The sequence below is a fragment of the Salarias fasciatus genome, chromosome 9 (assembly GCF_902148845.1).
Source record: "Salarias fasciatus chromosome 9, fSalaFa1.1, whole genome shotgun sequence".
NCBI classification, from domain to species: Eukaryota; Metazoa; Chordata; class Actinopteri; order Blenniiformes; family Blenniidae; genus Salarias; species Salarias fasciatus.
In genome coordinates this window covers 17,841,096-17,866,135 of record NC_043753.1, presented here as the reverse complement: position 1 = coordinate 17,866,135, position 25,040 = coordinate 17,841,096, and the positions used below count along the sequence as shown (strand labels likewise).

The window sequence follows — 25,040 nt, the reverse complement described above, 5'->3', positions numbered from 1 at the left end:
CTCTTTTAGGTATTTGCTCCACCGAGGTCCCAGAAATAGCAGATCTTCCAGTAACTTCTCCTCTGTTTGGATGATAATGTAAATACTGTTCCTCAGTTGTGTCATCGCAGCGGCAGTTTTCGTCTGACCCCGTTCCCTCGACTCGTGCTCAATCATACCGAATGTGATTGTTTTCACTATTCACAGAAAAATGAGGGCGTGGCGTCTGAGCTAATGGCAGAGCAGGATAACTTCAGCGGGGCTGTTCGTCGCTCTGTCCTCCAGTTCTGTCTTTTCACTGTGAACAGTCAAACCTGCCAGGGCGGAAGAACGATTTTAAAAGAATCTGTTTCGGAGTTTTTCTCGCTTCTATCTGGCCGGCTGCTTTTGTGCCTCACAGTCCTTATATTCTTGTAGGTGTCTCGAGAACTTTTCATCGGGGTCAGCATGCGATCGATCCGGCAGAGCTTCGAGCGTTCAAACACATTTCCAGTAACTGCGTATAAACATCTCCTGAAGGACAGGATTACTCATGCTCCTACAGATAGACGGGCCAGAGGTCAGACGGAGAGTAGGCTGCCAGAGAAAGGATGAGACACGTTCCCCGTGGTCCTGTCCTGAAGCCCGGAGGGGGTGGGGGGGATGAAAGTCCAGGCCGGACCAGACGCTCAGCCGTGGGAGGGACAAGGTCAGCGTTGAGCTGCAGCTCAGCAGTCCATTGAGAAAGAAAAGGGGGCATTGCTCATGGATCTGTGAGCAAACTCCAGCATCGTCAGGTGGATCGTTTATTTTTATTTATCTGTAGGTGGTCTCTTTCAGAGAGCAGAGGAACCGGCTCACTGCCGGCACATCACTGTCTTGTTTGTGTGTTTTGGGGCGAATTGAAATGCGATGAATTCCAATACTACAAACACTAGAACAATATGTTGTCCATCATCAGGGGAGGGATGCATGCACTTAGTTTCTGGTTTAGACATTCACAACCGTTTACAAGCAAGAACATTTGTCATCCTGGTGTTCAGGAAACTGAGCAGCGGTCTGCATGTTCTGTGCATGCTGGGAGCAGTGTCCTGAGCTCGGCGCTCCATAATCACAAATAATGGACTTAGTTGTTCAGGGAACATTCATCTGCTGATCTGCAGTCGATATGGCTCGACAGGAAGGACCAAATGTGAGCATTTATCATTTTTATCTTCTTCGCTCCTCCCTTGTTTTAATGAATTACCGAGGCTCCACACGAAGGCTGTGGATGCAGATAAAGCGGAGGTCTCCAGGCACGGTCAGCACCACAGGCAAAATCACTGTAACCTTCATTTTGACACGTATCAAACACATTGGCTTCGGACTAAATACTGAACACATCTACTGGATCTGTGAATAGATTTTATGTTGTGAAACTTGCTGTGTTTTCTGGTCATCTTCTAGGTGATTGTCCATCCGTAGACAGGCACTGTGTTTTGAGTGTCTGCTCTCGTCTGTTGCATCCTGGGAAGTGATCCAGTCCCCCATGACCCTGAATAATAATAAACTTTCTTTATATAGCGCTCCTCTAAAAACAGTCCTAACAAAGTGCCTCACAGAGAGCGAGAAACAAAGCGCAGAACAAACAGCTGGATTAAATACAAGTGGATGAACGGCTTGAAAGAATGTGTATAAAAGTATTTCCTGGGTAGTGAAGTTAAAAAAAGACAGCGAGTCCTCGAGCATCATTTCTTCTGTCAGGTCGGATTAATGTGAAATTGCTAATGATAAATACCTAATCACTTTGTTTTTTTTGGCTCCTCTGAAGCGATACCGTCAGTTGAGCAGTGTGTGGGGATGTCAAGGTAAAAGACGAGGACACACATGGGACAGGTCTCCAGCCCGTTGATGGGTATTCAGTAAAAAAAAAACTAAAGTTGGAGTAACTATTCCCAATGGAGAACACCTTTTATTAAAGGATTTGACTTGAGTTCATCTGCTGTATAGCAAATAATGCAAAAAGAAAACCCGGTTTCGGTGTATATTCATACCAGTTGAAACTGTGGTTTATATAACTCATGGAGTATTATGTCATAATTAACCTCTCGCGGCTTCCCACTCTCATTATGTTTATGTAAATGGTTTTGTGTGTGTGTGTGTGTGTGTCGTCCGCCTCCTCCTGCCTCCTTCACCTCTGTCTCTGTGCAGCTCTCATGATATTTCCAGCTGCAGGAACATGCCTCGTGGTTGCCGTCTGACCCTTGCTGAACGCTCGCTCCGTCTGTACATTCAGCCCTTCGTGCTGAAAGGCTGGCGGTGAGCACAGGAAGCCCCCCCCCCTTCCTATCATTCTCCAGCTTTCCTTCTACTTAATGGAGAAAAAGAAGGACAAAACACTTGTTATGGCTGCAGCGATTATCAAATCTGGCAGACCTTGTGATTTTATATAATGCATGTGCGTTGGCATGATGACCTACAGTGGCAGCCTCGATTTAATCTTAAAGGTGTTGCATTAACCTTGTGAACCTTTTTGGCTTTTTTGCCAACGAATTTGAAGCTTTTTCTCAATACTAACATTCACTTCCAGAACAAGTGTAACTTATGGCTGCAGACTACAGTAATTGTTTCATGTATAAAATCAAAGAAGTCAAAAAAAGCAGCTGTAATCCTCTGCTGCTGTGCACACCATCACTATTGCACCACACTGCCATCTAGTGGAAAATACTTTAGTGTATGTGTTGTTGTTTTTTTCACCTTTAAATGACAGTACATGAGTAAATAAAAACTCAGACCATTTTAATTGTTTTTATTTTCAAATTACATCATCTAAGGATCAGGCGCTCATAAGATATGTTTCACATAAATCTGTTGATTGGTAGAAAGGACAGATTTTGAGTTGCGGACCTCAAAGCTTTGGCTTCAGTACTTGAGCAGGGCATGCTTTGCTTTTACATTTGACCTGAATCCAAGTTAGCCTGCCTCCCTGCTCGCCCCACCCTGCTGTGCTGCAGCTAAGACTAAATTAATTTGGCAGTTTCTTGATACACACACACACACAGACACACACACACACACACAGACACTCACACACACACAAGGTTGCTTCCTACAATTGTGAAACATCAGTCTTGCATTTGAATAATTTTTCACCAAAACACTTTAAAGGTTCCCTGATAGATAAACTGCAGTTCTGATGTTGATATTGTACTGTGGAGATTTATATCTGATATAATCCATCTGTTTTATCTAAGATAAACTAATACTCGGATCGTGGAACAGTCAGATCCATAAATCTGTCTCGTGGAGCAGAAAAGCAGGAAGTTCCTTCATTTGATGTGTAACTGGCAACTGTACCTTCCCTCTCCTTTTTTTTTTTCTTGTTTTAATCATAAGATGGATTAATTTAATTAGCCCCTAGTCTTGCCTTGAGAGATCACTGTTTCTGCCCGTGTGATTGATTGGGACTCTCTTCCGGGTAGTGAAGCAGAGAGAGTGCAGAAGCCTTTTTACTGTTCTCTTACTTCAGTGATCTTTGTATCAACCTGTCATTGTGCGTTTTGTGAACAGCGTCTGATAAAGAAGAAATTTGTGCAGCACATTGAGTAAAACCTCAAAAGCTCATACCCAAATCAAATAGGCGGCGTGTTATTGTGCAGACATGTTCATCACCCGCAGCTGAGCGATGATCACCTCTGAGGCGGGGGGGGCGGCCGCCGACAGGTGAACTGATAGATAGGACTCCTTTCTCACTGTAAGGTGCGCGGTTCTGTCTGGATAATGAGGCCTCTCCATCACGGTGACACACGTCAGCCGGTAAAATATTGGCAGTAAACTAACGAAGCCTCGATACTGATGAAAGATGATCCTGGGTTTACATTCAGCTGAGTGTTTGTCAGACCTGGGAAGATATACTGTTTTTACACACACACATACTATCACTGATGAGCTCAAAGCACCGTGTGGTCCTTCCAGCCGGTGTTATTTTCACCAGAAGCCTTACAGGCGAAAGACTGATGATATGTTCTTATCAAAAGCCGGAGTCGCTTTGTGGAAACAATGGGGATCGCTTCTGCTTTCCGAAGATGGAAAACTGAGTTTGTCTTCATTTTGACACATTACCTGACAGCGGGAATCATGTTTTTATCCCGCTGACAGTCCGCGTCAGAACGAGCAACAGCGCTGATCGTGACTGATGATGTTTTCAAAACTGAAGAAAGCTCGACTCAGAATTATGGTGGAGTTTCGGGTATATATATAAAAAAAAAAAGGAAAAGTAATCCTAAATAACTAACAAATGCCGCCATAAATTAAAATATTCACATTTTGATTGAAAGCCACACTGTCTTTACTGGTTTTCATCTTCATGAACATAAATCCCTCTAATTTCACGACGAGGCTATTATTATCTATTCGTATTCATTAACTTTCAGTCCGTAATAACTTTTTAATATCACCGCATAATTTGCAGATGTCCTGAATCCATAATAGATTTAGGACGAGCGCTGTCAAAGCATTAAAATTCAGCCCAGTAGCTCACGCTGTGTACCCTGCTGCCCTTGCTGCCAGATGAGCTGCAGAAAAGAAAAGCATCCACAGCCATGCTGTTCGTATGAATGTTACCCCTGCATCCCCGCCCCGGCTCTGTCGTTTACTGCTGAGACATGATGTGGGGGGGGGAAATAGAAAAAAACGGCGTTTCTGGCTGACGCAGCAGTGGAGCCGGGCGTCACTCAGGACTCAATCACCTGAACGCAGCAGGAGAGGGGAGGAGGACGGCGACAAGTAGCAGGCGCTCTACCTCTGCGGTGACACTCCGCTCACCGTGCGAGAGGCTTCCCTCTGCGCCACAGGCGGACTTGCACTGCTACTCTGCTCCTGACACACTCACACACACACACACATGCACACACATACACAAACACAGTGCAGCCTCTTCAGCAACCAGTAGCTTTCTCAAATGAGAGAGAGAAAGGAAAAAGCTGATCTAAGAAGAGAATACACAAAGTGAGTAAAGCAGGGGGGGAGTGTGTGTGTGTGTGTTTGTGTCAATGTTTTAAAGCAAACTCAACCTTGGATGAGAGGGAAGATGAGAGGTGAGGGAATATAGAGGCGTGTCCTCCATTAGGAAGCAGGAGACAGCGGTCAATAAAGGACGCTCTGAACTCCACCTCCTCCCCCTGTTGAGAGGGAACTTGTATGTGTGTGTGTGTGTGTGTGTGTGTGTGACAGGGAGTGTGTGTAAATCCACTGGCGGCTGAACTGCCGTGCCACCCTGCAGCGGTGCGTCTCTGCCACAGCACAGCAGCGCTGCAGAGGATTTGGCAGCAGCGCGGAGGCTCTGCTGGCGCGTGCACAGATTTCGGGGTGGGGTAAACAGTCCGGTCCAGACGTTGCACCTCGCCGCTCGGCCGGTGGACACTTCGCCGCAACAGTCTGGAGATGGGAGGAAGATGAGGAGGTGGAGGGCGGGGAGCGTCGTAATCTGACTTTTCTCAGATCTCAGAGTTTCTGGATCCCGGGGGGGGAGGAATTAGACGCGCACGTGGGGAGGGATGGACAGAAGTCGTGGGGCCGGTTTGGATACAGCAGTCCTCTGCTCCCTCTGCTCGCTCCTCCGTTGAGGATACCTCCTGTTCTCGCCGTCCTCCTCTGCGTCCTTCGGCGGTCCACGACCCTGTGAGCCACGTCTGCAAGCATGGACCGAGGCTGAGTAGATGCCGCTGCCTGACAGGGGAGTCTGCGAGACGGCCTTCCGTTCCTCCCCTCCCTGGTCCCCTTCATGCCGTGCTGTGGGCTGGGCCATCGCCGGAGAGCAGCGCTTCCATATGTGAGTTTGTGGCTCCGGTGCTGCGAGGTTACAGGACCGTGTGAGACGGATTAGGAATCTGATGAATCCAACAGTTTGCCGAAGCCAGCAGGCAGAGACGAATGTGCTCTGCTATAATTGCTCCATGATGGCTCATGCTGTCAGAATTATTTATTCTTATAGAATTTATTCTTGCAGATGTTTCCATACATGCAGAACTTTCCTGAATATATCAGTGTTGCTTCAAAGCGCCAGTCTGGGCAGGCAGTGGACGCCTGCCAGCTCTCTCTCCCTCCATGTCGATCGCTGCTCCCTGCTTGTGTAGATCTCTATCCCGAAACGGTCCTGAATGCTGCAGGATTTAACCGAAATATCTCACCAGCTCTGCCCTCAGGTTTCCGCAGATCTCTGTTCTCAGTGCTGCCAGACATAATAAATCTTTCATTTCATATTTATTCCTGGGCTTGGACCGAGAGCCGAGGCTGCATGTAACCTCGGCGTGACAGTTTCACTTTTCCAGCTCTGGATTTATTGAATGTGTGCGGTTGTAAAGTGTCATTACAGCAAGTTTATTGAAATGAAATGCAGCAAGAAGAAAATGTGGCTCTTTTTCTGTTACCTTGCATTGATTTGAGGTGGAGAATTTGATGATACGTGCATTTCCTTTTACATCTTATTCATTCTTTGCCATCATTTGCTTGCAGCTGGCATCAGTTCATTCATCTGTGTGCAGCGTACATCTCACTGCAGTCTCCAGTGCACTCTCCATCAATAGGGCAGTGCAAAGAATAAGTGCATTTTGGCTTCTTGTACACAAGTCTACAACACTGCAGATAAAACTGATCCGCTCTGATTGAGTTTTACCACTAGATGGCCATGTCACACTTTCACTCTCCTGCACACGTTACACTCACATACACTGTAAACACAAACACACTGGTAGCACACTGCCAAGAACGCCATCAGTAATCAGAGAAATCATTTACATGAAGCCGTGTATCTTTTATTCATTAACAAAATGAATTATGAAGTCATCCTTGGATTTTAAGACGGCTCACTGCAAGATGGAACAAAATGTTCTGAAAACACGAACAGATTCAAACTGAGAATGAAGCATATAAAAGTCGTTATGGCAAAATAAGTATGTTCTGATGTTACAGTGATGCTAGCTCTGAAGCTGTTTGTTGACAGTGAGCAAAACTTGAATGGCGTGCATCAAAGTGCCAGTAAATGTTGTTGTCTGGTTTCGAAATTATTTGGCAGAAAAAGAAATACATTCTGTCCTTTGAGTTTTGCACAGGTTCTAGTTTTGAGCATCACGCAATGCATTGCTTGTGTCCAAGTTCCTCCTAATGGCTGCTTTTTCTGAATCTCATTCAGACGAGCCTTTGAAAAGACACCAAGACATGTGGCCCCGTTATGACGTATTCTGTCTAGAAATGCTGGAACGAAACCTCAATCGCGGATATTTCAGATAGTAGGTAAAGTGGTGCAGACTACTGTAGTTTGGTTATGCAATCTGATTTCGTGTGACGTGCACCACAGTAGGCTGGATCAATGTTTACTGTACAACTGAGTAAGCTTTAATTTAACTGATGAGTGGATTAGCGTGGGACCAGCTGCTGAAACGCCACGCAGCGCCTAAACCCCATGTGTAAGGTGTTTGCATGAAAACAAACCACCGGCCGCGGTGACGTCTCACCGGCGACATGTGGTTGTGTTTAATGACTGAGATTAATGAAATGAGCGGAGCTGAAACCGGATGGACCTCTTGGCATCGGCGGCGGCGGCGCCGGGCCTGAACTCGCGAGGACCCCGGCTGCCGTGACACGCCGGTCTCTCCGTGACACTCCTCTCACATGTTTCCAATACGGAGCAGTAAACCGCCGCTTTACGCCTGAAATGGGGCAGAACAGAATTCTGCCGCGGACGGAATGTGGAGCACGGAGACCCGGCCGGATGGGACTCCGTCTGACAGCCCGTCCCAGACGCTCCTCACGGAAACGCGGCTAATTGAAGACAGCAGGGTCTGCTCCAGTCCCCCCTTTTTTGTTTTCTAGGCTTCCCTGCTCACCGTGATGCAGCAGTAGTCACTTCTGTCTGAGTCACTTCTATAAACTTGAAAAAAAAAAAAAAACAACAACATTCAACTTTCATTTTTGTATAAATATTTACTGAGTTTTGTCGTAGTGCTTTTTTTTTTTTCTGAATGCAGCATTGCTCCCATTTTTGTTTCTTCCTCATTAACTCATACTAATATGAAAATATTCATGCAATAATTGTTGTTTTTGCTTTGAGAAGCTTGGATAAATGTCCGTCCATCTTCCGCCCCGCTGTGGGCCGAGACAGGGCTCGCTGTGGACGGATCGCCGGTCCCAGGACAGTCCCGCTTCAGGAATGACTGGTAGTTTTCGGTTTGTTTGCCTCTTGTTGTTGTTATTGCCAGGGCAATAGGGGTACCAGGCATCATAGTTTGTTTGTGAGAACTGCATGTGTTGTTAAGAACTGTCTGTCATGTAGTTTATGTTTGGAAAATGAAACTTTACCCAGTGAAGGAGTCACTGCTGAGGAGCCCGGCTGGTGGCGTATCCGGCCTTTGACGACAGTCAGCTGAGATCGAGCCTCAATTTGAAAACAAGGAGAATAAACGTCATTCTTATGGAGGCCTTCTGAATGTCTTCAGCATAATTTACTCCAACCAGAGAGCAGAAATCTGAGAGGGAACCAGACGAAAAGAAGTCAGACTCTGGATGATTCATTGTTTTGTTCAAGATTTAATTCGCTAAATGTAGATAAGTAGAAAATCACTTGAAACTGCGACCTGCTGGAGGCTGTGAAGTCACCCCGTAGCGACTGAGAAAACGCAAACACAGACGGGTGTAATTCTTCCCAGAAACCGTTGAGCCTGGCGAGTGGTGAGCTCAACTCCCATGGCAAGAAGTGTGACCTGGAATTCCCAGTTTTCCAGGCGCTGGGATGCACGCCCAGTAACGAGCGCGGCGCCAGCGCGGAGGAGACTGCAGCAGGGTTTCCTTGGCTGAGAACATGCGTTCTTTCACCTTTCCAGAAGATATGGAAATGTCCGGAAACCGAGCGGCTAATTGGCCGCAGAGGCCCTCAGGAATGCCTCGGATTGAGGCGGATTTTTACTGCTTTTACATAATCTATCACATCACCGCCGGACTGGAAAGTGTGATATATATCTGTGGAGGCCTGTATAGCGTATAGCTCCGCTCCGGGCTGGAAACACTGATGTCAGCCGCACTGTGCACTGACCCTGCTTCAGTTACAACCGACAGTGTGAGTTTTAAAACTCTCTCTGCTCCACGGTGTGGAAACAGTGAAGGCGTGGATGGAAAGGTGCAACTCAGGATCTCTGCGATATACAATATGAAGCCGATGAGGGTAAATCCAGTGTAAAGCTGCAATAATACATGATGCCAATGCAGAATATAGAAACGAACCAGTCTGATTATGATGATATCTGGTCAATGTACACAAAAATTTATATGGAACTCCAAACAGAGTGAAAACCTTTGTGTTACAGTGTCTTACACGTTGTGTTTGGTCTGCTCAGAAGATTTTATTTGTGATGTTTTCATACTTGTTCTTAAATTAAACCGAACCAGAGATGTGTTTGGAAGCGGACCAAGACCTGTTCTCTCTTAAAACAGTCTCTGTCTGCTTGTTTGCTGCTCGCCACATTTGGATTGCAGCGCTCGCACTTCCACAAATGGGCCGCATCGCTTCGGCTCCAGACGCAAGGCTTGTTTTAATCGGATTAAACCCGGGTGTGAACACGCCGAATACACGACATCTGACATCTGCTTTAGGATACCTGAATGCAGGCATTCCCAAAAATCTACATTTTAAAGTCCTTCAGCTTTAATTCATCCTTAAAAAAAAATCAGTAATTGCATTTTTTCTATGCGTTTCAAACCTGCTGTGTAAGACATGATAAATCCAGCACACACACACACACTCTCTCTCTCTCCCTCACACACACGTCATGTTGGCTGATTTGCTGCAGCTATCAGTGAAAAGCAGCTGCTTTCAGGGCTGGAGTGCCATCATCATTTTTTTTTTTTTTTTTTTTGTGAGCCTTGCAATTTCTGGCAGAGTCGATTCAGTAATTCCATTTATTAGTGTCATAGCGTTACACTACAACAAATTCCTTCAGAGAGGAATACGTCTCCAAGAGGCTCCACAGTTGGAGATTCTGTGGGATTTATTTTAGCTTACATGAAAAACAAACGTGCTAAATCTTGACATACTTTATTCACTCCCTCATTGTTCACCAGGACTCCCATAAATCATTGGGTCACCTGTAAATTAATGACGTTTGCGTTCTGTAACACAACAAAAAAATCTAAAAAGAATTAAAAAATCTTTCTGGTTTCAGAGCTGTGAGCTTTGCTTGTCTTTATTAAAATGGCACCCCAGACAGACAGGGCACCCTGGACAAACCGAGCATCACTTAAAACAGGAGCAGATGTTCTTTGAAGCCAATTAACAGGAAAAGCGATGCAGACAACCTTGTGCACCAGAGGAGGGCTGCTGGCCCATATGGATGTGAGAGACAATTAATTAGAGCGACAGACGTTAAAAATGGATCAGGAGCTGCAGAAAGGCTTCCTCCATCACCAGTTCTTATGATGACTACTGCTTTATGGCGAGTGTTTGTGTTTTTAAGGATGTGGAATTTGCAGACAAGTAATTTTTTGCAATTGAAAAAAAAAACTGCAACTATGAATCAGAGAATAGTGGATGGTAGAGGATGTGTTTGATGAAGTGGTAACCAGTCCAGTCCTAACAATACAGAAGACGAGACACGAAAGGTTCATTTATATCTTTTTTGGGTGTTTTAGGTAAAAATGATTCATTCAGACACCCTGCATACTACAAATAGCTGCTGAGGTGAGGCTTTGGCTCAGGTTTTACTTACTTTGAAGCAGTGGTTGTTCTGCTTGTGTAATGTTCACTGTGTTGACTTTCCTGTGCGTTAATCCAGAGATTAACACACTGCTTTTGTGGCTCAATTTCACCTCAGTGCCGCCACTCAGATCAGCATTTATCGGCTGTGAACTCTTCGCTGATGTTTCATGAGTCATCCACAGTGCTTTGTGTTTATACGTGTGGAACTGAGGTCTGAGGGTTATTTAATGATTAAATTGCTGGTTGACAGGTTGTTCATTTTAATCCTGGATCAAAGAGCAGTGCTGGGAAATATCAGGGAGAAAACACTCCGAGAGTCTCGCTGTCCGTCTCCGCCGGTCGTGGTATTCGTCTCTTAGCAAAAGAGGAGTGTCATGACAACAGGTGCCAGCTGGGTGGGGAGACGCACCCCAGAGAGAGGGAGGTGTCGAGGAGGGAGGCTGGCATCAGGACGAGTGGAGAGCGACGAGCGGACCGAGACAAAGTCAATGCCTTTGAAGTTCGTCTCTGCGTCTCCCTGATGTATTTACTTCCTGATTCGTGGGAGGAGTCGTTGAACCTGCCAGTCGGCGAGAAGCCCCCCCTCTTTTTCCTCTTTCAGAGACCCTGTATGTTCATCCTAATACTCCTATAAGCTCACCCTCGGGAGCTGGCCACGCAGATCTGCTCTGCGATTGGGTGCCCGCTGTGGCTCAGCAGGGCGGGGTTAAACCTGCTGCGATGTTTCATATTCATACTCCACTTGAATACATAATCAGACCATCAGGTCACTGTGTGCTGTCAGGAGGAAGAGATTCGTGACTTTGCTGGATATATCCTCGCCTCGTCTTTTTGCCTTTCAAAGGAGTCTAAACTCCCCCCAATGAAAACTTCGCCATTCTTCTCCTTCTTCTTCTTCTTCTTCGCGTGGTTCCAGTGCGATGCCCTCTTGACAGATGCTGCGTTCGGTCAGAGCCGGAGTTTTGAGCTGGCAGGTTTGCGGGGCAGATGATGGTGACCTGTGGCTCAGTGTGGACCTGGCCGTCACCCAGGATCCTGCTCAGACCTCCTCGAGCAACAGGCTGCTGTGGGGCTGAAGGCTGCTGAGCGGAGGGGCTCGTCTCGCCCGCTGCCCGGCCTGCTCTCGTTGCCATGATCAAACAAACCAAGAATAAAAATGTCTCATGGGTAAGTGGGGCGTGTTGATGTGGAAGGAGTTTTCTCCTCCACTCGTCAGCTTCTCTTTCATGTGTTTCCATTCATTCCACACACGGCTGAAACTGAGGGGACATCTTCATCACTATTGATAGGTCTGTCTGGTATCACAGATTATACAGAGGCTATTGCAGTGTGTTTTCATTGATTTCTGATGCTTTTCTAGCCAGTGGCTATCCCAAACTGAGGCTTAGAGATTTAGCTATTATATAACCACAAGCTACTACATGCCCACTTCATGAAATCTGTCAGTCGACCAACTCTGGCTGTGCAACGAAAATCCTGTCAGATCTTGGAATTGTATTTGATGGCAAGTTACTGTTAAATCTGCCAGAAAGTTAAAAACAAAAAAAACTTACCTGTTTGACCAAAACTAGTGTTGCATCTGTGCGTGAGTCAGTTTTTGACAGTGTGTGTGAGTTTGATATCTGATTCTTTGCCAGTACAGACGGATCAGGGGAGATTAGAGCCAGAGTGGCTTTGCGAGGATGAAATCAGCTACTTGGGGGGGAAAAGGGGGGTGGGGCAGAAAAGAGAGACGATGTGATGGAGTTACTGTTTACTACTCGTTATATGGTCATGTTCTTTCTTTGATTCTGCGCTCGTGTGGCATCTCAGCTTGTTATTTTTTTTACATAATCTAAACCTCTCTGTGTAGTTGCTGTGTATCAGGTGCCAGTCACACCACAGCGGTGTGATGAACCCAGGGCGAAATCCCCTCCTCTGTACACGCCATATGCTGTGCTCTCTTAAACAAGCGTTTGTGTCTGACAGCGTGAATAGTTTGTATTTTTGTCCGATATGTCGTACATGTGCATGTGTGCATAAATAGAGATGTACTTATGTGTTTTCCTCCGGAGGGAAACTCTGCTCCACTTTGCTTCAGCCCACCCATATGGCACATATGTCATGCTGCTGCTGCTGCTGCTCGCTGCATCGCGGCTCCCTGTCCTCAGTGAACCTGGCGAGTTCTGCTCAGACAAAAGCTGCAGAGTCGAGGGAAGTAGACGCTAAAGCCCGATGGAGCGATGCCACAGCGCCGGGTCTCGACATGACGGGAAACAGGAGTGGATATAGATGCATTTTAAGTAATCAGTCATCCAGCTTTTTACAGTATGGTGTAGCAGTAAACATTATTAATGAATGCAGGTAAACAAATAGACTGTTTATTATTAGATGGGAAGGGGTTCCTCCTTTGGGAACCCTTAAATGTCTTCACCAAGTTTCATAAAGGTCTGACATTCAGATTTTATTGCTTCTTGCATGGTTTGGTGCGAGGCAAAAAAGTCACCCTTTAACTCAGAAAACCATAAATGTCCAAGGAAATGTCACCCCGAATTTCAGCATTTATGTTTTCATTTATATTGTTCCCCTGTGTCGTCCTGAATTGATATGATCATGCATGTGTGTTTGTTTCTGAATCGTCAAACCTTCAAAACTCATCCACTAAATTTGCAACAAACTACTTTTTGTGTGCATGCCTTCTCTTTACAATTATGCTATATTGTTTTTATCTGGGTAATTTGTAATAGTTATTGCTGATATTTAAAGTAGTAGCTGAAGTTACAGAAATGCCAGAGTCTGCGATATAATTGAAGCTAAAGTCGGATTCATCAAAAATGCACGCAGAGAGATGAGCGAGAACACACACTTGAGCAGGTGCTTCACAATACAACTTTCCCAAACTTGCTTCCTCCTTCCATACGGGCTCTCAAACAGCACTATTCTTTGCACAGCTGTCCTGCTCTGCCTGTTTCAGTGTAGATATTGTCTCTCTCATGCTCTTGTTCCACCTTCTCATCCCTCAGCTCATCATCCTCACTGCCTAGAGATGCAGCTTTCAAAGGTTTGCCAATAACAACATCCAACTCTTAAATTTGGTGTAAAATCACTAATTTATTGGTAAATTCATGGCGCTTGATGTTTGACTGTCTCATTCAGATGTACACAAATAACGAGCGTGTAGTGGACCTCTGTTACTGCATCATTCTGGGAGCTGAATATCAGACCCGGAATGAAAGGCTCTTTTTTTCATCCCCCTTTTTCAGGAAAAACAGCTTTTTTTTTCTAATTTAGGCTTTAGGTGACTGACTTTTTTGAAAATTACATCATAAATAAGCTTAAGTTAGTACATTAAAGGTACATTTCCAGTGTTAATGAATAACAGATTTTGATCCTGACTGAGAAGTTTAATGGACTGAGCGTCTGAATTCTGTCCAAACTCTGAGAGAAAGACATGTCACGTTGCCAAACGAAGGCTGGACTTTTAATTTCTACCCGATTCATTTAGCCGCTGTTTCTGCAGAAACCGCAGACTTTTGTGATGCAGCTGCAGAGCCCCTGCAATGTGCTCATCCCAGGTATTTACTTATCTATCCAATAAGCCTAATGACTTTGAGGGCCAAATTTCATAATCACAGGGGCGGCCAGCGCCAGGAGGATTAGGACTCCAGATGGTGCTGTTACTGCCTGCCTGCCTGTCTGTCTGGAAACGCATGTACAGCTGCGGGAGGTCACATGTTTTACTACGGCGGTCAGCCCTGCCCGTGCGGCGCCGCCACCGAGCATCGCACACTCTGCCCGGTGACGCTCAGGCTGACCGTCCAGAGTGTCTCTGGACTCGTCAGGTACGTGGCGCGTGCGTTTCCGTCCGCCTCGTGTGCGGATTCACGCGGTTGACGGGACGGCGCAACAGATGTCACGCTATCAAATTAAAGCTTAATGCCGGCTGAAGAGAAACACTTTGGAGTTAACTATGACACCGAACAGCTTACACACGCATGTGTGTATATGTGTGTGTGTGTGTGTAGGATGTGGTGCAGACACTCTTTGGCCAGCTTCGCTCCACATGAGGCATGACACTTACTGGAGGATGACCACACTCGCTCCGTCCTCGCCGGCTACACACTCGCTTCACCTCAGCGGTGACACCGGCTGTTTTTCAGAGTGACTTGCCAAGCGGCACAGCAGTCACCGTTATCCCTTCTGACTGAGGCAGGGCGCTTGGCTTTTTTTTTTTTTTCTTTTTTTTTTTTCTCTCTTTTTTTATGCCAGGCGTCAGCTGCTTGCACCCCTGGGTCATGGTACTCTGAACAAAAACCAGGGGATTTGCATAATTCATGACAGTTGCTGTGGAGCGGAGAGGCGACACAGGTGTCCCGGGCATTGTGGGAGAACGAGCATGTCTAAGAAGCCGAAGGTAAATACAAAAAAAAAAAAAAAAAAAAAGAAAAGGGAATGGCATCAGCCTGTCCTTGTTTCTCTGTGAATCGGCGGCTTACTTCTTCATCCGGAGCTTGTTTTGTTAGTTGTCGTGCTGGCTTGTTTTTTTCAAAAATGCTTTTTGCATTGCTCGTCGTGGATTTTGTGTTTCAGTTTTGGCTGTTTGCGGTTTTATTCGCGACAATGTCAAAGTGTAACAACCTGCTGTGTTAACACAGGCCTGTATTGCTGGGATTGCACTTAGTATACTGTAAGTAGAGCTTAGTTTTTAATCATGGATTGCTGCGGGACTGCGTCGGCGCTTTAGTCCTGTGGACATCAGGCATTTCTGTAAGTGAAAGACAATCTGCGGGGTCATCTTTCTTTCTCTTTCCGTGTGCAGATAACTCAAACGGGTCTCGTGACTTCGTCTGGTCATGCAGCTAAGTCCTAAGCTTGAAAATCAAATTATACAATGTCAGGGCAGAGTTATTTAATCTCTCATTTTACACAGCATATGACTCTGAAATTGTTGTGTTTTTTTATTTTTTCTCTTGATTATTTCTTCATCATTGTGTCAAATGACCATTCACATTCTTAATTTCTAATTTTATTTTAAATTTATTTACTTGATTTGATATCTTTCTTTTCATAATTGATCAAACCAAAACACCCGAAGCCGTTATGATGAAAAGAATAATTGTAGTCGTAATCGGGGTTTATTATGTCAGCCGTTGACCCTGTTTTTGACTGGCTTTCATGTGTGGCAGGGTCCGTCAGCTGGGAAGCAGGAATATGTGTTGCCGTGCTCATGTGCTCACTCATGCATGTGGGTTTTTTTTTTTTTTTTTTTTTTCACACCAATGAACAAAAATGGCAATCCACTCACAAAAATGTTGACCCACTGCGATTTAACACTGCACTGTAAAACATATTTCATGATTTTAGTCACATTAAGACCAGAAATTATTCACAAACTGAACAAGTCAAAACCTTTATGATATGTTACGGCACAGTGTAAAAAGAACTTAAGGTAAAATTTCAGTTTCTGTGAGCATGGAATCAAAAACAATGCACAAATCTGACCACACAGTAATTCCAAAATAAAAATTTTAGAGTAAAGTCTGCAGGGGAAAGAATGTAAAATTATATATTCCCCTCCCCTCATGTTCAAAATCATATTTATTATCAATTCTTTCATGCTAGTAGCTCTCAAACCTTCCGCTGCAGGCGACCGTCTTTTCCTTTTCCTCCTCGCAGCTTCGAACCATGTTTCACGTCTGTCATTTCTCCTCCTCTAAATCCTGGATTGGTTGAAAGGCCGAAGCAGATTTAAATCTCCTTACTGGGCGAAGCAATCATTACAAAGTGAGTCAGGGGATCAAATGGACACAAGCAATCACCCCTGTGGGGGTTATTGTATCTCAGCGTGAACTGGTGTCCCACCGCGGACGACCGATTCACCCAACCGCTCAAACACTTTGACTGTCCTCAGGTCAGCTTGTTAACACGCCGAGGCCTGCAAATCCGAGCATCACTGCATTAAAACCCTCCTCTGTGATGCTTTCACTCATTTCAATGAAGCTTTTTATTATCTACAAGTGTGTTTTTTTTTATTTTTGAGCCTACAGGTGGAATTCCTGGGCTCAGTCTGAGGAAGAAAAACTGTCAGGCCAGTGTTAGTAAACACAGAGGAGTGTTCTGCAGCTGAGAAGGTGTAAATTTCCTGCATTGTGTTGACAGATTGTGTCGACTGAGCCACGTTGGTTCGTGAAACCTGAAATTCTCTAGGAAAAATAAAAGTTAATTAGTACGAACAAATATTTAAAAAATCAATCATCTGTCCCACAGTTACAGTGTTTTGTACTGGTGGAAGTCAGTCTGCACACGCAGGGTGAGGGTTCTACGCCCAGCCTGTGTTTTCCTGCCCCGTGCTCCACTGCATTGGTCACAGCGGTCCCAATTTGCCGGCTGAATAGTTTTTCCTACGACTGCATGTGGACGGGGAGATGCGCTGATGTGCTCAGCGGGCGTGAAGTGAGTCGGTTAACGCCGCACGCCGCGCTGCCGACACTGTACGTCCACATCGCATGTCAGCGCTTCAAGTGTTTGCTTCTACCAAGCTGTCCGGCGACTCTGAGCTCATGATCCTTATTCCCTTGGGCGTGCTCGACAGGCTCCCTCTGTCTCCGCGGACAAAACACTTCTTAGGAAGGGTAAGCGTGTGTCGACTTTTTTTTTTGTTTTTTTTTTTTAGTTCAGTCAAGATCGCTCTGCTTGGTGATGAATGTGGCTCGAATGTGGTGTGTGCACCTTCAGTGCTGCTCTCGGGGTGATCTGTTAGGCAGAGTTAAACCGAACAGCTGTGTCTTCCACCGCTCTTTCTCACCCCCTTTTCTTTTTTTTTTTTAAGTTCTCCACCTCCTTTCCTTTTGCTCGTTGTAATTATAGCTGGTCGCAGGTCTCCAGCGCCCCAGCGTGTGCTGTAGCTTGGTAACCCCAGCCAGAGGCTGGCTGCCCGCCCCGGGGGTTTCATTGGACGTGAATCACAGTCACATCAGGTCCAGTATGGATTCTCCAGCCTGATCTGGGTATTTTACATCAGCAATTCCACTTCAGATCTACGCAGGGCTGCTTTTTTTTCCCCCCCACTAGTGGAAATTCATCTCTTGTTATTGGTACGGAGACAATACTTTTGTTTTTACCTCTCATTTTTTTGAGTATAAAACTTCCCACATGCAACGAAGTGGATTAACGTCTTGATAAATAAGTGTTAAATAGAAAAAAATAGACTTTGTGTAAATAATGGCGAGGAATGACACTTCTGCTTTCAAACTTCTTATATATTGACATAAACGATGATTGACTTTGCCATTTGGACTTGGAACAGGCCTCCTTTCTGCCTTTTGGGGCGCGCGGTCATCAGATTGATGTTTTCTTTTTGGAAAATTGCGACACCTGCTTTAATCAGTGTCCGTAAAACAAATGATCGTAGGCGTCTTAGCAAACTGCCAAAAACCTATCACTGAAGAATAGACATGTGTCAACAGGATTTAATACCGTCTGATGTACAAATACCAAATGACACACGAGGGTCTCATGATCTGAAGGTTCATTTAAAAAAGAAAGAAATGGAAAAAAAAAAACTTACTGAATTTCACAACTCAGGAATTTTAACATTAACGTGACAGTTCAGGATGACAGGATCAGGGAGTTCAGCATCCTGGATGTTGAGTAAGACTGCGTTCGGGTTCAGAGCTTTGGGGTGTTTTTTTTTTCTTTTAGGGCAGAGTGATCGATTGATCCGGCAGCATTCGCCGGCTTCTGAGTCACTTTCATTTGTATAATAGCATTCTTGGCAGAGCAAAACTGCTTTGGATGGACCTTTGCGACATTTCCCCAGTAATCTAATTGTGGTGTGTTTTAGCCCATCAGTCATCTTTTTTTAAGGTTTACTAAATATCATCTGTGGAGTCTGTTTTGAAAGTGTATTTGACACAAAATAAATCACCGCTATTAATGTTGGACGTTATCTCTGTCATTGGCAATATGCTCCTGTCACAATCAATCAATTATCGCCCGTTTCTGCTCTTGTGTCTCCTGTTATTAAGTCCCTGGCGTTGTTGTATTAATGTAATGCAGATTAGCTCGTGATCCTTGGTTCTTTGTCAGCGGCTGGTGCGTTTGGCACTGCCGTCCAGAGCTTCTTGGGCTCTTTAACATCGAGTTATGCCTGAAAGTGTCCTGGCATAATGTGATTTTTACTGTGGAATAACTCATTGATCTGTAAGTCTGCAACACCTGACATAACAGGAAGTCTGCAATAATCTCAACACTGTAGGTGCAACAAATATCCCTTTGAATTATCTGTTAAAATACTTTTTCCTTATTTCTGGTAAAAAAAAAACAAGCATGAATTTAGTTCATTTTTTTGCTGATTGCTGAATTGCTAGTTAAGTGTTGAAGCTGGCGGCCTCCGGAAAACGTCATTCTGCTCATTCTTTGCAAGGTGACTCTTTAGTGACAGCGTAATGAAAGGAAACAAGTGTTGGGCTGTGCTTTTGTTCCGTGAAACTCATCGGGAGGTTCTATTGATTTGCCCACATGGTCCAATTACTGTACGCTGGTTGTGTAAGCCATCCTTGTTGGCCTTTGTGTGGCTGTCAGAGCGAGCGCCTGCTGACGTCAGTGCGTGCATGTATACCGATCGATAAGCCCAAGGCAGCGTCGTCGCTGATTTCCCAGCTGTGGCCGGACGGGTAGACGTCGATCTGTCAAATCCCTCTCAGAAAGCACATTAAGAGGGAAGCTGACGACTGCTGCTGGCAGTGGCCACTGTGATTACATTACGCTATATGACACAGACATTATCGTCAAATAAAACAGGTGATCTGCGATATTATTTTGTTGCTTTGACATCTGTTGCGCACATTAGGCACAGTAAAGCCCGGCCTTGGCATAAAAATCCTGGCAGCGGCAGTCAACACGCAGTGCTTTGATGCATCGGTCCAATTAAGGGACATCTTAAAGTCGCCGCTCACTTTATTTCTGAAAGCCATCTCCTCTGTCGCCATCATAATCCCACTCGATTCCTCTTTATGAGCTGATTTCACATACAGGAGTCCGTTAGTGTGCATTAAGAGACAACAAATCACACTTCTGGATAAAATGTCATCACGCGCAGCAGGCCGAGGGTTTTTCCTGCGGGGTTGGACGCATTTAGAGTCGGCTTTTCCTCCTCCTTTACCTTGACCTCGTGCTCCTTCTACGGGACTGGAAGAAACAAACTCTGGCGCGTCGTTCTAGGAAAAATACTATCCAGTTTATGCGATTCTCATCCATCATGCACGCAAGCATCTGATGTGCCTCGAAGTAATTGTCCAACTGGACTCATAAAGGCATCTCTGTAACGACACGGAGAACAGCATGTTCTCCAGCAGGTAATTCTTGAACCGACCCTCTTGCCAAAGAGCTAAAATACTGTGTTTGAAGTTTGAAGATTGTTGAGTAGCTGTTAAAAGTAATCAAAGTTCTTTGTCTTAAAATCTTGATTTTTCTTCTACAAATAAAGGACAATTTTTTTCTTGTTAAAAAAGAATTCAGTTAGTTTGTACGTTTGGAGAAATGCAGTGAGGCTGTCTGCCATTGTCCTGGAGGGATGAGGATAACTATCCCGCAGTTTGTCACGTGCCGAGCACACATCCTGGACGATAATCCCCAGAAAGGGGTTAACCCTGATCAAACACAATATAATCTAGGATTTAGGCTGGGCTGCCCAGAAAAAGAAGGAAAAAAAAAAACATTTTCTCTCCACTAAAAAAAAAAATACAAATCTGGGTTTTAGCAGAATGTCGAATAAAGCTTTGAGCTTATTTGATCTTTCAGGTTGGACATGAAATGGCACTTACTGCTCGCTCAGTATTCACTGCCTCCTTCTGTTGTTGCTCCCGTTTTATAAGTGGAAAATTACCATTATTTATGGTCTGATTTTCTGAACTCATGACTAAGCCGTTACCCGATACACTGAGTCATGCTTTACCACTATTACAGTGTGTAATGTCTCGGCCTGACGTAACAGCAGCTCCATCCCAGATCACACATCTCGGCCGCGACGTCGGATCAGACAGCGACGGATCTGCTGGAAGTTTCTTTCAAGCAAACCACAACACCCTTTGAACGCGCTCCAGCAGCAATCTGTCGCTCCATTACTTAACCGACGTTTACAACTTTATAGATGTGAGCGTTTGTTGCATTTAACATATTCTAATAAACTTGATTTTTGCCTTATTTTGTGATGATTTTGTGCGTCAAATCACCTCACGGAAAATTACTATGATTTTTGTTCCGTTGATGATGAAAGAAAATATGGCATTTTTGTCGATGCAGTGGAGATAATTGCTTCCTGACGTCTTGGTCTCTGCAGCATGTGTTGAGACTATACAGTGTTCAAATCCTCGAGCCCGGCTCTCCGCCGAGTGTAACCTCTTGAAGGCAAAGTGGAACACATGTAAACTTCCCAGATCACACACTCGCGCTCAGACATAAAAAGCCTCTGCAGCTGCTTTTGGTGCTTTCTGGAATTTTCAGGCCAGCCCTGTTGGCCGGAGATCTTACTTCCTAACTAGCTGTGTATGTGTGTTAGACTGTGTGTGTGTGTGTGTGTGTGTGTGTGTGTGTGTGTGTGTGGGAGGGAATAGGGACAGGGGGCAGGGGGGCTTGTTTTTGGGGCTGGAGGACGGTCGCGCTACTCTCAAGGAGTTCTCTCCCAGCGTGGGAAAGACGCTCGTATTTTCTCTGCCTCTCGGGGAGGAAAGTAGGCCGGAGAAGGGCCGAGAGGAGTTAACTTTCTCCTCCGGCTCCCGACTTTCCCCGCTCGGGCAGCGGAGGCAGACCCGCTCCCCTCTGGAGCCGGGGAAAAGGGGGGGATTTGCAGGAGTGTGGCTGCTGGGAGTTTCTGTCCTCCGAGAGAAGATGGACAGCAGCTGAGGAGATTTTGTCCCAGGCGGGCCAGACAGCAGAGTCGACAGGGCAGAAATGTATCATTCTGGCAGTGAGGAGTCGGATCTGGTAAGTTTGTAAAAACACGCTTTCTTCCTCTCACACCGTGTCCTCTAAAAGTTTCCCGAGCCATCGTCCTCTGCTCTCGTGAACAAAGAGGGAGGGCTTGGGCTGCAGGAGAATGGAGGTTATTAGTGCAGGATTTAAAGGGGCATAATCACACAATTTGTAATTTTTCTCCCCCTGTGGCTTTTCTGCCGAGATAATCAGTGTCATTTCCGAGATGCACACTCATGCAGCATGCTGATTTCAGACAAAGAGACTCATACGAGCACCCAGAATGATCCTGTGGGCACCGCTGCAGGACGGCTGCGAGCCGAGTCGAGACGGTAGTTAACAAGTAGACAGAAGGGAAGAAAATAAACAACCAGCATAAGTTTGGTTTCTGTTTACAGTCACCAGCAAAAAAAAAAAAAAACCTGGTTCTGTTTTAAACTGTGCGTCGACGCCAGGAGAAGGGTCTCTGTTCTTTATAACTTCAGCGCAGAGTCAAAGCGCGGCGACTGTAAATGACTGGATGTCATGTCCGCATGAGTTTCTCGTTAGTATTGCAAATATTTCCTGTTCTGCTTGTGCGGTTGTGTTTGTATGTGTGTGAAAGATACGGCGATGAAAAATTTCAGTCTAAATATTTTCCAGGGACAATAATCAGTGGTTGTCATCGGCCACGCCGTGACGCTAATGACTGGCCCGGCTTGTGAAGCCAGTTCGACAATAGAGGTCCACTCCCACCGTAATGGGCATTGTTCAGATTCCACGTTAAAGAAAACATCAAAGAACACAATGCATGGGATCATCAATAAGATGATTTATTCAAAAAGCCCTGCCTACATGAGAATAAGAGATCTGTATTTCTCACAGTCTGAGCCTAATATTTTTCCAAACTACCTAAAAACTGTGTAAAGCTGCTCGGTCTGTAGGTTTTTAGAGAAGCAGTCACTAACGTAGAGGCGCCGGTTGGATTATATAAGGAGTGTGTATAGGAGCCGCAGTTCAAAGTGTTCGTGTGACTCAGTGAACTGAAAGCTCCATGCATCCATTTGTGGCGATTTGTGAAGCATTTGCTAACTGTATCTCCACAGATTCGTGTGTGTGTGTGTGTGTGTGTGTGTGTGTGTGTGTGTGTGTGTGTTATTGTGTGAGTATCTCTCACACAGAGCTGTGGATACCCAGGTTAGTAAAATGGATTATTCGTCGCTGCATATAGGATTAGGAATAAGCCAGTTAGATGGAAAAACACAAAAAAAAAAAAACAGTGAAAATACTGGATCCCGGCTGACACAGTTGTGAGTTTTCTGTCAGGAGGCCACATTGTTTCAGGGCCAAATGCACTTATGCACATCTGTGTTGGTGCGTTTGTTGAAGCACGTCGTTTGGTCCTGAGTTCACTGCAGTCATTGTACACCGTGCTGTGAGCGACTCTAGAAAACAAAAAAAGACTTTGAAAACCTCTCCAAAATGGTCCAAATCAGACAACTGGCACACCGAACTGTCAGACAGCGCTGAAGCAGCCCCTCATGCTCGACGACGCCAAATCACAATGATCCACTCTCGGCAGTGGATTTTTTTAGTTGATTTGAAAAAAACATTCATGGCAAATGAATGAATAGCCACCGTCAGCCATGCCTGATCTCGGTGTACCGGCGCCGGACCGCTAAGCCTATGTAGCAGTGTTGCATCATAAAATCAACAATTCTGGCATATTCCTGGAGCGGCAGCGGCTGCAGGCTGGTTTGGACTTGGTCTCCATGTTACATATATCAACACACGTGTTGTTCTGCAGCTGGTGTGAATTATACAGGAAGGTACATCCTCAATGAGGTTTTATTGCATAGTTTTAATCTATTGTTTACGTTACTGTAAAGCAGGACAGACTGGAGTCCAGCCTGGGCATCGAGGTTCGCTCCAGAGGCTTTCATACGTTTTTTTGTGTATTTCATCAATAGACCAGTATAAAGCATCTTTGCGGAGTTTCATTTTCCAAGATGTAATTAAAATGCACTTCAGTGGAACCTGGCATTTTCTGAAGGAGGGTTTTGTTTTATTAATCACTGAGCTACTGGGGGAATTCCCTCTGTGTCTTTTGGCAGCGCCGTCAGTTTTTGCTCTGAATTGCAGATTTTCTCTGAAATTGGTCCAGAGTACATAATATATCAAAGTAGGATTTAAAATAAATGAGGCTGAAATCATTTCACTTGTGCACAGTCCCATTTGTGGGGTGGTTTGTTTTGCCCCGCTGAAGACGGTGAGCAGCCCGTTCTGCTCTCCGAGCCGGTCCTCATCAATCATCCGCAGCCTGCTTCATACACCAGCAAAGTGCCAGAATATTGATGACGCCAGCACGAAACAGAACCCCCCCCCTCGCCCCCCCAGGCCCCCCCAGGCCCCCCTGACTGAATCCCCCCTTGGTTGGCCATCATCCTATTATGGTGCTGAGTTTCCACAGAGAAACCTGAGGGGGTATGTGCAGTCAGATAAACTACCTCTCGTTGTGAGGGGGGGGGGATTCACCCGTAATGAGAGCTGCTTCTCTGGAGGGACTCTGGTCACAAGTAGTGTTTACTGCAGGAGCAGGATTAGCACGTCGTTTGCACTCGTTTGGTCCTTTCAGCCTGCGTTTGGAAAGAAGAGCTCAGCGCAAAACTCAAATGGTGTTGATGAAAGAAGATTATCAATACTTTATTAATGTTTGAGTTGGCCTTTGCATTGCCAGGCTGAAATACCTTTTTTTAATCAAACTGCTGCGTGAAGACAGGCTTTCGTGGATTTTTTAACATTTTAATATATGAAACTAGCAGATAATATCATTTGAATTCATGCAGAGTCAAATATCCTCTCGAAGCTTTCAGTGATTGTTAGCAGGTTAAGGAGTTAACCTGTTTTAAGCGTGCATAGTTGTGTTTTATTTCATTTATTTCTCATTGTTCTGTTCCCTCTTTAAAACATTTTGATCCGGCGTATCAGTGAAATTAAAAATTATGACATAAAGGCACATGTGCCCAGTCGCCTTGGTACCTCACTCAACTTCTTACTGCAGTTATTTGATGAAATGATCAAAATTAACATAAATTTTCCCTTTATGCTCACTTTAATGAATGTTTCAAGTAGTTTTCTCCTTCTTTTTTATTTGATTTCCATCAGCTCTTTGCAGTATCATGAATGCAGCCCAGACTGAAGTCCGATCCGTGTCAGAAGGCGCGGCCTAAGTTTCCGGCCAGCCTTCAGCTGCAGTGCACCCTGGGATCCCGTCATGTAATTGACAGCCAGCGGGTCCATCACCTCGATGGGATCATGCACTTATCTAATGCACTGGCACATGGAATGCTGGGTAAACACTTTTTTTTTTTTTTTTTTTCCACGGGCCTGTCGGTGTCACCTTGACGTCCGTGCAGCCGGTCCCTCCCTT

General features: G+C 45.2%; 1 protein-coding gene across 6 annotated transcripts in view; it reads left to right on the top strand.

Annotated features, from left to right (window-relative positions):
* Positions 1–25,040, top strand: part of cacnb2a (calcium channel, voltage-dependent, beta 2a) — a 51,451-nt gene that overhangs the window by 2,766 nt on the left and 23,645 nt on the right. For 2 of the 6 annotated variants that reach the window (XM_030099872.1, XM_030099870.1), the window contains exon 1: positions 21,316–21,643. The exons of 3 other annotated variants lie outside the window; for them this stretch is intronic. In XM_030099872.1, the coding sequence (XP_029955732.1) occupies positions 21,611–21,643 (33 nt within the window). In that variant the 5' untranslated portion in view covers positions 21,316–21,610. Of the gene's footprint in view, positions 1–5,555; positions 5,768–21,315; positions 21,644–25,040 lie in introns of those variants that run through there. One more of the 6 variants, XM_030099869.1, reaches the window with a different exon arrangement.